The following is a 14,306-nucleotide window of genomic DNA, read 5'->3' on the forward strand; positions in this document are numbered from 1 at the left end:
CCAACTGCTCTCTTATTCACAGGCTCAACATACTTTTTAGGATAAATCCTGTGTATATGATGGTCATTGTATAGGTTTAGCCATGGTACCTCAATGCCCCAATGTCAAGGTTCCTCCCCCACTCTGAACTCTAGGGTACAGATGTGGGGACCTGCATGAAAAACCTCCTAAGCTTATCTTTACCAGCTTAGGTCAAAACTTCCCCAAGGTACAAAGTATTCCACCCGTTGTCCTTGGAATGGCCGCTACCACCACCAAACTAATACTGGTTACTGGGGAAGAGCTGTTTGGACGGGTCTTTCCCCCCAAAATACTTCCCAAAACCCTGCACCCCACTTCCTGGACAAGGTTTGGTAAAAAGCCTCACCAATTTGCATAGGTGACCACAGACCCAAACCCTTGGATCTGAGAACAATGAAAAAGCATTCAGTTTTTTACAAGAAGACTTTTAATAGAAAATAGAAGTAAATAGAAATAAAGAAATCCCCCCTGTAAAATCAGGATGGTAGATATCTTACAGGGTAATTAGATTAAAAAAACATAGAGAACCCCTCTAGGCAAAACCTTAAGTTACAAAAAAGATACACAGACAGAAATAGTGATTCTATTCAGCACAATTCTTTTCTCAGCCATTTAAAGAAATCATAATCTAACACATACCTAGCTAGATTACTTACTAAAAGTTCTAAGACTCCATTCCTGTTCTGTCCCTGGCAAAAGCAGCATACAGACAGACACAGACCCTTTGTTTCTCTCCCTCCTCCCAGCTTTTGAAAGTATCTTGTCTCCTCATTGGTCATTTTGGTCAGGTGCCAGCGAGGTTACCTTTAGCTTCTTAACCCTTTACAGGTGAGAGGAGCTTTCCCCTGGCCAGGAGGAATTTCAAAGGGGTTTACCCTTCCCCTTATATTTATGACCAAGAATTAAAATTTCCCCGACAACATAAATATTGTTAAACGTTCAGTAGTACTTGTGGCACCTTAGAGACTAACCAAATTATTTGAGCATAAGCTTTCGTGAGCTACAGTTAGTCTCTAAGGTGCCACAAGTACTCCTTTTAGCGAATACAGACTAACACGGCTGGTACTCTGAAACCTGTAAAACGTTCAGTATACATTCAGCACATCCATTAGGACCAGCATTCCTGAAAGAAACTTAGTTTGGTCTTTGTTGATTAAAACTATCAAACTTTTTGAAATGTGTGATGGTTTTATGGTTTGGATATGTTTTCCAGATACTTGTTTGATATCGCCAAAATAACCTCATATATGATTGATAGTATATACAAAATAAACTTTTTGGAGTTAAACTAGTTAATCATTTGGATTTACTTCATGTTTTCTAAGTTTGAATTTATCTTACAAATATTGTAAAAGGGGTAGAAAATGTACTGTAAAACAGAGCTAAGAAAAAACAACTCACATGTGTAATAATTTTCACATTATTATTATATTTATTTTTACCATAGCACCAAAATTCTCTCCCCACCAAAAATTCAAATCTTAAAATAATCAAGAATTTTTAATAGAGGAAAAAATTTTAAAGTGCACTGGTGCAGTCACACACTACTACTAATAAAAACTGGTGATTTACCCAGCCAATCTCTGTAAGTGTCCTTAACCAGTATCAGCAGTGTCCATTCAGCCTCTTCCAGTTAGTTAACTGAGTGATTATTTCTTTTCAGTACACTTTAAGTGCATTACACTAGAGGTTTTTTTACAAACTCATAAATTGTCCTCCTCCAGGGTCCATTCATATTGTCAAGGTAATCTATTCATAATCCAACTGTAAAAAAAGTCACTTTAACCATATAATTTGATTGAAAATAAGGTTTAATAAATTAAGCAATAAATTAATTATTTAACTTGTTCCCTTGAGAAAACTTGGGGTTTGAAAAAGACCTTAAGAGTTGACTTTGGTCACTAAACATGTTCCTGACAGACTCTGCCCTGACATGTGTAATTAACTGGGACCTTCCCTGTGGTGTAGTTTAAGTGCCAAAAGCATGTGCTTTGGATCTGTAGAAGAAGATGGAAGGGGTGTGTGAGGAGTAAGGTTAAAAATGCTCACTGCCTTAGTTATTTAAAATATTCAGCATACAAAAGTTAAAAAAAAAACTGTTCCATCCTTTTTTTGGAAAGCTGATAATTTCCCCCCTTTTATAAAAAGGGAAGATATATGGGGTATTTTTTGTTTTGAGGTGATTATGTTGTTAGTCTAAATCACCCTAATATGTCATGGACAGGTATACTGCTATATGCAGTGTTGTTGTAGGCATGCTGGGCTCTGGATATTAGAGAGACAAAGTGGGTGAGTAAAAGTTGGGGTTCAATAAAAGATATTACCTCATCCACCTTGTCTCACTTATACTGCTGTCAGTTTTCCTTCTTTGCTGCGTTTGTATGTTGATCAGGAGAGCACAAGCCCCTAAGTCCCACCACCACCATTTATTAGACCTTCTTACATTTTTTTGACTGAAGTAAAATAGTTCCACATGGGTTTGAATGTCAGAGGTGGGTTCTCCCACAACTTCTGGACAGGCTCATCTTTAAAAAGCTAAACTCTTGCCAATGATATGATACCCCCTCAAATGATTTTTATTTAGTCAAAGGATCTTCCAAATCTTATGAAACGGATATTGCTATAGTAAACATTTCCAGTCTATTTATTTTTAAAATACTCAAGTATTTTATTAATTTAGTTTCCCCCTTCTCTTTTTCTATTAGCTTTACACTCTCCAATAATAACTAAAGACTATCAAAATACTATAATAGAAAGCAATTAAAAAATTCCCTCACAGAAGGTCAAAGAATAGTACCTATCAATATGTTGTTTTTTCTTTTGCCCCAATACTTCAGTTATATTCCCCAAATGGGTCAATCTGATACATTTGCAGTTGCATTAATCTAATATAATATGTTTTACATAAAAAGTGAAATAAATTTAAGAGTGTCCCATGCTTTGGTTTTGTAACCTTTTAAATAAGATTTCCTCAGGCTCCCAAAAGTTGTGAGGTTTTGCAGTCTGTCTCCTTATTGATATCATTCTCATTACACTGGTGTCAGAACATGTTGGTGTTTTGATTTAAAAGGTAGGAAAAATGGAAGCTGGTGTGAAAAGGGGGAGAGGGTAAGCACACTTGCCAAACGTCACACCTGGGGATTTTGGCTTTACGATATTTCGGAGTCCTTCCCTCTTGTTGGGATGGATTTTGATGTTTGTTTCAATGAGACATTTAAATCCAATATTTTTTTTTTTCAAATCACTAATTCAGAGTTGGCACTGTCCTAAAGATGGGAGAAAAATGGAGGTTGAAAGGGGAAAAGAGCCAAGTAAAGACTAAAATTTTAAGGAGAACCAGGGGTGAAAGTAAGTTAGAAGACTTACCGGTATGCCAGAATCCTGAGTAGAGGGCATGGCCTCAACCAGAAGGGGCAGGGCCTTAAATCCCCAGGCCCTTAAGATTTAAAGTGCCCAGGGCTCCAGCTGCAGTAGTGGTGGCTGGGAGCCCGGGGCCCTTTAAATCACCCTTGAGCTACCAGTTGGAGCTCCAGGGCCCTTTAAATCCCTGCTAGACCCCCGCCACCGCTACCCCCGGGCTTCGGCAGCAGGGCTCAGGTGGAGATTTAAAGGGCTTGGGGCTCCGGCAGCCGCTACCACCCCGGCCCTTTAAATTCCCTCCGGAGCCCCACGGCCACTACCCTAGGGCTTTGGCAGCAGGGCTCCAGTGGGTTTTAAAGAGCTGGGGCAGTAGCAGTGGCTGGAGCTCCAGGGTCCTTTAAATCCCCGCTGAAGCCCTGCAACCACTACCCCAGGGCTTTAAATTGCTGTCTGGGAAAGCCGGTCCCGGTATGGCACACTGGCTCTTACCGGTACGCTGTACCTGGGCATACCGGCTTACTTTCACCTCTGAGGAGAACGTGGGTAGAATATGACCTCTGAAATGGGGGAGAAAGTAAATAATACCTAATATAGAAAGAGCACAACTACAATTTACATCATATTATTTGTTATTTCACATGTCCTTGCATCATAAATGTCTTCCTTCCCATTGTAGAACTAGAGTTCAAGACAACCTGTCAAGTCTTTCAACCACTGGATGCAAGGTCCCTGTCCTGCCTTGTGGTGGATTAATTTTGAGTGTGTGTGAAGTCAGTGGCAGTGGAGAAGGGATTTTTGGCAGCTCTAGAAAAGGAATGCAGGTGTTTTATTTGCTTTGTTTTAATACATGTTAGCTGACACGTTTTAACAGTGTGCTCCTTAACATGTTAGTTCCTAGGGTTTATCTGTTCCAGGTTTTTTTTTAACTTAGGTTAACTGATTGTCAGCTAGCTGGAGACAGCTACCACGTTTGTATATGCTAGTCTGGCTACTCCACAAATGTTTGTTGCAGGACTATCACCTACAACTGTGTAGGCTAATTTGAGTTAATTGGCAATCATCCAAATCAAGTTAATGTTTTTAGTATAGATATAATGGTCGTGTAGACAGGGCTTAGCTCCTTTAAAAACATTTTGTTTGGTCATGCTGGAAGCTAGGCTCCTAAAGGTTTCACATTAGGGTGAAGCCTCCTCACCTCAGACAGGCTCTCTAGCAGCAGTACCCCCTCGGGGTGACTAGATGTGCTGTGGGGGAGAAGGGAGAGACATAGCAATAGAAAAGTGCGGGAAAGAGGGAGAGAGAAGCAGTAGCCCTACACGTGTGGGGAGAAGCAGGAAAAGGCGTCTAGCCCTGGAAAGGGAGGAGGCAAAAAGCCTCCGAAGGTGCAGTGGGGAAGGGGAGGGACACAGCCCTGGAAGTATTGAGGGTGGGGGGAACAGGGGTCGGTCTCTGCAACAGAGCTCCCTCCGATGCCCCCATCACACGCACTGTATATTTTCTGGCTGACTACTGGGGGCGGGGAGGGGGATTACAGCTGTAGTCTCCTTCCCTCCCCCTTTACGGGGTTTGCTCCTGAGCCCTTCTTTGCTCTGGCCCCCAGTGCCAGGAGGCAGCTCTGAGGGGGCGGAGGAAAAGCTACAGCGGTTGATAAGGGCGGGCAGTTCAAATCCAAGCGAGGGAAACCAACAGCAGCCGCATGCGAGGAACTGGTGCTGGCTAGAGGCGGCGGCTCCTCACCAGGGCAACGCGCTGGGGTTGGGGGCTAGAGACGCTCGGCGCTGCAGCGGCAAGAGGCAGGGAGCAGCGCCCCGCAGGGCAGCAGGGTCGGTGCCCCTCACTGCTCCCAGTCCGGCCTGTAGCATGTTGTTAACTTCAGTCCCCATCGCTCAGCCCCATTGACCCCCTCGGAGAAGCCCCATTATTGTGGGGCAGAGGTTTCCCTTTGCCCAGTGAATTGCCGGAGAAGGATGCGGGGGTGAAGCTCCTGCCTTCCTGGAGCCCATCATTCAAGGTGACTGAGAGTCCTACAGGTGTTATTCCTTAGGTGGTTGGTCTAGTCAATTAGCCTCGTTGCACTAACTGCGGAGGTTACCGCTAATAAACACATAGAGTAATTGGTTAAATGAATTGTTTTGTGACTTGAACGGATTTTGCCTCCGAGCTGCCTAATACCTTTGGAATGCATTGATTTAGTTTTGCTCCTGCCTTTGCCTTACTCGGGAACGCTGTCCCCCAGTCAAGTAACGCGGCTGGTGTTCGCATCAGAGAGCGCTTCGCCAGCCCAGGATCTCACATTGCTTCACAAAGCTGGGTAAGTAGCAAACCCATTGTGCAGGAGGGATTTAGCTACAGCATCCTCCATAGTAATTAATATGGTTGGGGTGCAACGACTCATTTTGGGTCAATTAGGTTGGGATACTTGCAGGGCTTGATGAATGTTGGAGAATCTTCAGGTAAAGTTTGTTTGCTGCAAAGACCAGACTTGATTTAAATACTGGAAAAAAACTATTCATCTCTGCACCAAGAATTCTTCTCCATCCCTTTCCTCTAAATAGCAGGTGCACTGAGAAAGGAGGATAGAAATAAGTTTGGTGATGTAGGTAATGTACACCTTTTATATTACTAATCTAAAAGAAGCCGGTGGCAGAGTCAGCTCAGGACCCAGCCCTCTGGTCCTTCTTTGTTCTAGCCAATATGCTCTTTTGTTTCCTAGTAATCATTGCATCCTTGGGCCACTTCATAAGAGGGATCTTCACATGGAACACCTCCTCTCTAGACATCCTCATCCTTCCATAGCTTGGTTCTCAAAACATTTCATTCTGTAGACTGTCAGGAAACACTCTGCAGCTCATTGGTGGTCCATAGACCACCGTTTGAGAGCCACTGTGTTTGAGAGCCACTGGTGCTCCTGCCGGGGAGTGGGGGCTTGCTCCCCTCCCTTGCAAGAGGGTGGGCAGAGCAGGGTAAGCCCCAGTGCCCTAACTCCACTCCCGGCAGGAGCCCTGGGCAGGTGGAATGGGGCAGGCCCCTACACCCTGACCCAGCTCCCCGGCAGGAGCACTGAGCGGGCAGAGTGGGTTGGGGTATGGGGCCCCCAATAGGCCAGGGCCCCCCAATATGCTGGGGCCACTGAGCATGGACCGTTGTCCCAGTGGCTAATCTGCCACTGGTTCACCATGCTTCCAGTTTTCTCACATGTGAAATGGGGATAATGACACTTCCTTTTGTGAAGTACTCTGAGCTCTATGGTTGAAAAGTGCTGTGTAGCATTTAAATATCATTATGCTACTAAATTATTGGATTTAAACCTGTTTCCTTGTGTTAAAGGAGAAAACTCTTATTAAAACACCATATCTAAAACAACTTTGAAAAAGGAATTCTAAGGGAGGTTTTAAATGTTTCATTGAATTACCAAGAAAAATATTTCACTCCAGTGGGAGATATCAATCCTCAAACGAAATGAGACTTGGTTTGCATGAATTTGATGCGTAAATGTATACTAGTAAGTTTTGAAAAGGTTTTTTTTCCCTTTAATGTTGAATTTGCAACATTATGTTCTCAGTCCTGCAAAATCTTATGCACCAGCTGAACTTTACTACTGTGAGTATTCCAAGTGAAATAAAAACCAAATATGTGCATAAAAGTTTGCAAGATTGGGGTGCAGGTTAGGAAGCGTTATCAAGAATAATTACGGATCATGTTCTGTTAGTCTGCTCTATTGCAGTGCTTCTCCCCTACAATTTTAAGAATATATAGTGTTGTCAATCCAAGGAAGTGTATAATAAGCTCAGAAGTGCTCTTCTCTTTTCCCCTCCCCACTCCACACACATTTTTTTCGGTTAAGTTTGGAGTGCTTTGGGATATTATTTTAATGTGGCAAAAATAATTTTTGCCTTCTCTCTCTGCCAGTTCAGATCTCTGTTACAGTGTTACATGAGTTCTTCCCCCCCACCCTTTTTTTACCTTCTGTTCCTTTTGAGACAAAGAGAAATGATCAACTTTTACTTCTTTAAAAGTATAGCATCCTAATCACAGCTTTTGATATCCTCTACTTTCAGTTGTTTGTAATGTTAGAGCTAAAAGTAAATATCGTCATCCTCCCTACCCACCTCTCCACCTTTCCCACTGTATTTTGACTGTATTGGAAAGCAAGCCCCAGATCCTTCAAACACTTATACACATGCTTCACTTTAAGTGCATGCATAGTCTCATTAAATGCAATGGAACTATTAATGTGTTTAAAGATAAGTATGTACAGTATCTATGTTTTTGCAGCATTGGAGCCTTGAATGGCTATTTTAAAAGATATTTAAAACTATTTAGCAATTAATGCTAAAACAGCTTCGTTTCCTTCCCTTTGAGAAGGGTTTCGGCAGTCTCTTTACAGGCAGAGTGCCTTTCAGGTCATCTGGCTGATTCATATTGCTTCCCTCAGCATGTTTCTGTTACGTACTCTGTAGGGGCTCTGCTCTGAGCGCTCCCAATGTGTTTATCTAGGTCTACCATGTCCCTGTGTCCTGTTCTGATCGACTAACTGTGGAGGTATTTGGACCTCTTGCGTGTGGCCCTCCCCCTCTGTTGGTCCCAATATAAGCGTGGTCATGTATCATCTTATCTTTACCCTAGCCTACGCTTAAAAGCATTTATTATCCTACTGGCAAAACCCTACCTCCCATATTACTGATCATTCTTTTGCCTCAACACCTGCCAGTTCTCTGTGTCTACTTTATTCTTGCCCTTTACCTAAGCGTTCATTTCCCCAGACACTGTGCTGTGGTCTTTTACTACAAAGAAAAACTCTCCCCTTAACACATCCACCACTAGCAAAAAAAAAAAAAAAAAAAAAAAAAAGGGACCTTTCATCTCTGGGGTATTGGGTAATTCAACGCCCTAACTCCATCAAAGGATAATCCTACATAACAAAGGGTGGCAAAACTAGTTTTTTCCTCGTAGTGGGATGCTCCACTAGCTCAGGGTCCTTGGTACACTGAAGACATCCCACTCTGGTAAATGGCCTATGAAGACATATTTTTGTCTGGTATGAGAGACCAGTGACAATCTCTAGATATATTTCCCAAATTATTAGAGTTAGAAACTGTTATACACTGCTGCAAAGCTTGGAATCAAAAGATGTGTAACTATTTTGCTAGCTTTGGTGGCTCATGAGATCTTTGTCCGTATGGTTACATTACTCAAAATATTCTTACATGTCTGCTGTGTCCTGGACTCGCAAAATAGTAACCTGGTCTATGTCCTTGCTAGTCTGATCTGGGAAGGAGAGGGAATACTTTTTTATGTCTATATGGAAATAGCAATCAATGCCTCAGGTAATCGTATCCTTCTGAGAGAAATCACATAAGCACCTAAGAGCTTCTGTTGTTCCCTTGAAAATAATGTGTCCTTTCTGACTGTGCAAAAAGCTTATTACCATAGGGCAGAGTATCTTTTTTCTCCCCACATGCCCAGGGAGAGTGCTAATTAGTTCTCCAGTGCCCATAAATCGTATAACCACAGGGTAGGAGCTATATTACCCCAGATCACCAAGAGACTAATCAGAAATTCTTGGTGGCTTCTGTTCAGAGTTGTAAAGAAAATGTCTTGGAGCAGTGTAGTGACCAACACTAGACTGTCCCTTTTGTGCAACCAGAATGCAACGGTTTCCAGTGTTGAAGGACTGGAGGCTCTGAATACATTTGTGGAAGCTTGCTGATTCTCTAGACAATTAGTTAGGATTATCAGCCACCAGGGCTCCCTCTTTCTTTAAACAAACCAAAAGCCTTTGTGGGCAGTTTTTCTTTTCTCCCATCTTGCCATCAGCACAAATAAAATAGACTAATCCCATGAGTTTCAATCCCTTGTTGGCTCTCAAGAACCGAACTGGCGGAGAGTAGAGGGACTCTATGTACATGAAGGGTGAAATTCTGACCCTATTGAAGTCCGTGGAAGTTTTGCTATTGACCTCAGTGGGGCCAAGATTTTGCCTATTGTCTCTGATCAGACTGAACCCATTCTCCATGGATGATGATTGGTAGATCAGCTGTCTAATCAGATGTGTTTTTTCAGTTACTTCATTTCTCTTATGCCATGTTTTTTAAGTGGTTCATCCCCATTATTTTACATCAGTAAAGTATTTACCATCTATTTATCCTTTTAAATATCTATAGTGTATCCTTCATGCTAGAGCGTGAGTGCTGTTTCCACAGAGATGCAATACAAATATTTTTCACTATGGTTACTATTTTGATAGTGAAAGAACGTTACCTAAATGAAAAGAAATCATCTTAGATATTTGATATCCATTGGCAACTGTATTTAAAATAAGTTCTTTATGGCTCATTCTAGAGATAAAATGCTGTCTTCACTTTACAGAATCAGAGAAATTCCAAGTGAAAGATGTCAGAAAGTCGCTCAGTGCTGTCTATTCTTAAAAGAGGCAGGTTGACTTCTCCCAGCAACAATGTGAAATACTCCAGCTTTAGAGACTCTTGTTCCACCTCCATATTTCATGATCGTGGATACAGTGTATCATTAAAAGATCCTAGCTTTGATCGTACTGATGCAGAACATAAAGATGAACTGAGCACAAGACGTCTATCATTACTACATGATTATTCTGAACATTCATACCCTAATTTAGTAATTCCAGTGTTGTCTCCCATTGAAAATGAAAATAATCCTATCTCTTTATCTGAAAGAAAAGAGGCAAATATAGCTACAGATTTTTTGGAAACTCCTAAAGTAAGTAAAAAAGACTCATCACTGCGTAGGAGACTGCTTCTGTCTAAAACTGCTTTGGGAGGCACTGTAGGATGCTTGGAAAGGCAAGTCAATTCTTCAGATTGCAGTAGGAAAAAAACATTATCTTGTGTTCTCAGTTTTGAAGAAAGACTTTCAAAAAGTTCTTCGTATTCTCCAAGAGATAATACTTACAAACCTCTAGCTACTAGCACTTTAAAAACTGAGGAGTCTAGTCCTGCTTGCCAAAAATTGAGGCTTGCCTTTTCACAGCAAAGGACTTCTACAGTAGATGATTCCAAATGTAAAAACAACTTCTTGTCAGAACCTGAATGTTTATCTCCAATTCACCATAATACTTCTAAGGACACTATTATTGACAAGACTCCTAATGAGCTTAGTGATAGTTCCCTTACAAGCATTAATGATGAAAGCACCTCTCTGGAATTGCTTAGAACCCCTACATGTTGTATGTTGTCTGAGACGAATGAGGATAAATTTCTGACTCCAGTCAGCAACCTAACAGCAGATTTTAACTTTGATTTACTTGACATAAATACTCCCCCTACTCATGTGGTAAGTGACTTGGAGCTTTCAGTGCCTGAAGACAGTGGGTTTAATTCCCTTGGCTTAGATAAATCAGAAGATTCCTCTTCAGATCATGAGGGATCTTTCCAAGAACTCCTTCAAAAACAGAAGGAAGTTTCCAAACTTCTGGATGCTAAAAGAAAGTCAAGAAAACTAGACCGAGTGAGGAGGTTATCCACCCTTCGGGAACGGGGTTCGCAGTCTGAGACAGAGGAAGACTATGATATTACGCTAATTAATTCAGAATATAAATTAAAAATAGCAAGAGACTCTGCCAGTGAAGACAGTGGATTGGTTTTTAATGAGGAGAATAATGGAGATTTGGTTCTAAATCTTGGAGATTTATCAAGAACACCTGCTTTACAAGTAGTCCGTGAAATCTTCTTGCGAAGCAAAAGAAAAAGACCAGAGCAAAATGGACTCTTGGAGAACACTGAGAGAGCTGAAATGTCTGTATTAGAATATATTCTTGCTGGACTCATAGGCAAGAAAATGGGCCTTGAAAAATTAGATATTTTAACAGAATTAAAATACAGAGATTTAAAGCATATTCTTGCTATAGTTCTAGGTGCTTTGACTGTGGAAAGCCTATGCAGGTAAGAAATACAACTATATATTCTTTTTCAAAATTTTGAAAATTTAAGCATTTTTTCCCTGCTAATGAGTTGGGGAGTTGGAACAGTGGCCTGAACAGTATTACTCCCATGTAACAAAAATAACATTTAATTTACTACTGATGTGTTTGAAGTAAAAAAGAGAATGTCACTTGTAATTACAGGTTTCAGAGTAGCAGCCGTGTTAGTCTGTATTAGCAAAAAGAAAAGGAGTACTTGTGGCACCTTTAGAGACTAACAAATTTATTTGAGCATAAGCTGTCGTGAGCTACATGCATGCATCCGATGAAATGAGCTGTAGCTCATGAAAGCTTATGCTCAAATAAATCTGTTAGTCTCTGAGGTACTTGTAATTATGTTTTTTCATCTATCTAATAATAAAGATTTAGGGTATTCATTCCCATTTATTTTAGTAATCAGTGAAAATATTCATAAATGTTAAGCTCAGCTCAGTTCCCAGAGCATCAGTTTATGATGCTGTAATATTGTAAGTCTAAAATATTTAAGTAAAAAATATCAGTAGCATAACAAGACCCCAGAGACTTCAGGTGTAATAATACGTTAGGGGCTCCCTTCCCAGTTCCAAAATACACCTCCTTCCAGCCCCACCCCCATCACCTAGCTCCTATTCAGCTCCCTGCCTATCCAGATACCTTCTCCCCCAGCTTCTTCCTCCTTCAGTCCAGCCATAGCTCTCCCAGGCCTGATGCAGTCCTCCCACCTTGGTCCCCTCCAGTTCCACTCCAGCCCTCTCCTCCCACAACTCAGCAGCTCTGATCCAGCCCCCTAGTTCTGCTCCAACCCTCTTCCCCTCAGCTCTCAACCCACCCCACTCTCCTACCCCATGCAAAGCAGTCAATGATTTTGCAATGGTGATGCAGAAGAATATATGAGGCAATCTTATGTTTCAAGTCTATAAAGTGGAGTTTGTTACAGTATATTGCAATATTCTTCAAAATGATCAAGATAACATTTTAAGTCATGATAAAATTGGAAAGGGTTAATTTTTAGTCTTATTGGATCTTAAACTATACCACTCATAAAAACCTAAGCAAGATTTGAAAGGTGGATGATATTTTGTTTGGTTTTTGTTTCAGTATTTGGAAAGTAAGCAAGAACTGGCGTGAAATTGTTATACAAGACAAAAATGCATATCTCAGGAGAAAGCTGTACATCAAACAGCTGAAGGCGGAAGCTGGGGTAATGTATCTCCCAAAGGCAGTATTTTTCTAAATATTGGGTGTGTTGGAAAGATTTGGGTAGGGGGAAGAATATAAAGATCCTAGCGAACTGCAGAAATCTCCCAGCTGACAATGAGAGTTGTAAAATCTTTACCCAGTAGATATAACTCAGAATACACGTAGAGAACCATTCTGAGTAAAAATGTCATTTTTAGTCTTTTTGCTCTAGCCACACTTCAAGGAAAATGTTTTTAAAACATGTAGTGCTTGGAATCAATAGGACTTTCCTCAAATTATAACAAATTTAAAGTGAACCAGGTTTTGGGCTTAAAATCCTGTCCCTTCCTCTTCATCTCTCATATGTCCCATTTCAACACCATCTTTTTTTCTTCTTCCATTTTAATCACTGCTTGCAGGTCCAGTAGGACTAAAATTGTGACTCCTTTCCAATTGTTTGATTGGTTTTTCCTTTGTGGCTTAACTTACCTCTAGGGTAGGGATTCTTTGAAGTGACCTGATGTCAAGTGACTATCCTATAAGCAGTTGGAAGTGTTTACTATTCAGATTTCTGAAATAGGAAAGATATCAGAGGGAGTTGCAGGGAGAGATGAGGTCTTGTAAGTGATAAAGGAGAGTCTATTTGGTCACCCTGAAATGATCTTTATAGACCACGATATTTCCTCCAATGGATCTTGTTTTGTCCACCTGTCCATGAAATACTAAACTTTTACTTGAAGAAATTTACACATTTTGTACCTCTTTATTGTGAAAAATAAAAATAGTTCTAAAACAAAAACAAAGCTACATTAAACAAAGCCCTAGTTATCTTGGTACTCATTGAAGCTGATTTCTCTTCTTATAATCATCATCTGTAACAGGGATGTCTCTTGCATGTTGAAGATGCTGCCACAAGACTTAATATTCTAAGTAGATCTGCTCTAAGACCTGTTCAAGCTCAAGCTAAAACTGCTGTGTTACAAACACCACCTTATTGCAATGAGCTTTTAACACCTACAGGATGCAGTTCTGTTCCCCAGTCAACTAGTAAACAGGAAGAGTACCTTAAGGTAAGCAATGTAGCTCATTGTTAGCATTGAAAATAAAGATTACTTAAGACGAATCTTAGACTTCTTAAGATGTACAGTCAAGAACTGCAGGTATTAAATGTTGTTTTCTCCCCTCTTGACACAGATTGCCAAAACCCTTTTTATTGATGAAGCTTTAAAACCTTGTCCAAGATGTCAGTGCCCAGCTAAGTATCAACCCTTAAAGAAAAGGGGACTATGTAGCCGAGAAGCCTGTGCGTTTGACTTTTGTATTTTGTGTTTGTGCACCTTCCACGGGTCAAAAGAATGCAGTAGTGCATCTGCAAAGCAGCGAAATAAAAAAGATGCTCTTCCAGGAAGTGCCCAAAGCAAGAGAAATTTAAAAAGACTCTAAAGTTATAAGGAACATAGGTTTCCCTACTCTCTCTCAATTTCTGATCTTGTCTGTCTTTTTATTAATTATGCATATTTTGAAAGTAATATTGTCATTTTGCCCAGTAATTAAGCTGATGATTTCTCATGTACATATCTTAAATTAACTTAGTGTATTTTTGATAAGTTTTTGAAAAAAGGGAAAAAAATTTTAAACTTTTAATGTCTCGTTTTACCCGTCATGTAGCCAGACACTTCCAACTTCTTAATTTTTCAATAAAGTACTTTCAATATAGTCTTCAATATCTATTTTACAACATCACTTGAAAATTTAAAGTTGTGATTCTTGTTTCAATGGCAAATTAAAGAGAATGAATCATTAAAACTTT

At 40.5% G+C, this 14,306-nt stretch overlaps 1 protein-coding gene across 1 annotated transcript; it reads left to right on the plus strand.

Annotated features, from left to right (window-relative positions):
- The first annotated feature begins 9,774 nt into the window (after nucleotides 1-9,774).
- FBXO43 (F-box protein 43) lies at nucleotides 9,775-13,939 on the plus strand. The gene is made up of 4 exons (XM_077808916.1): nucleotides 9,775-11,300; nucleotides 12,416-12,518; nucleotides 13,378-13,566; nucleotides 13,691-13,939. Exons 1-4 carry the CDS (start codon nucleotides 9,775-9,777, stop codon nucleotides 13,937-13,939), a joined length of 2,067 nt encoding a protein of 688 aa, XP_077665042.1.
- The last annotated feature ends 367 nt before the right edge of the window (nucleotides 13,940-14,306 follow it).

Source organism: Eretmochelys imbricata, chromosome 2 (genome assembly GCF_965152235.1).
Source record: "Eretmochelys imbricata isolate rEreImb1 chromosome 2, rEreImb1.hap1, whole genome shotgun sequence".
Lineage (NCBI taxonomy): Eukaryota > Metazoa > Chordata > Testudines > Cheloniidae > Eretmochelys > Eretmochelys imbricata.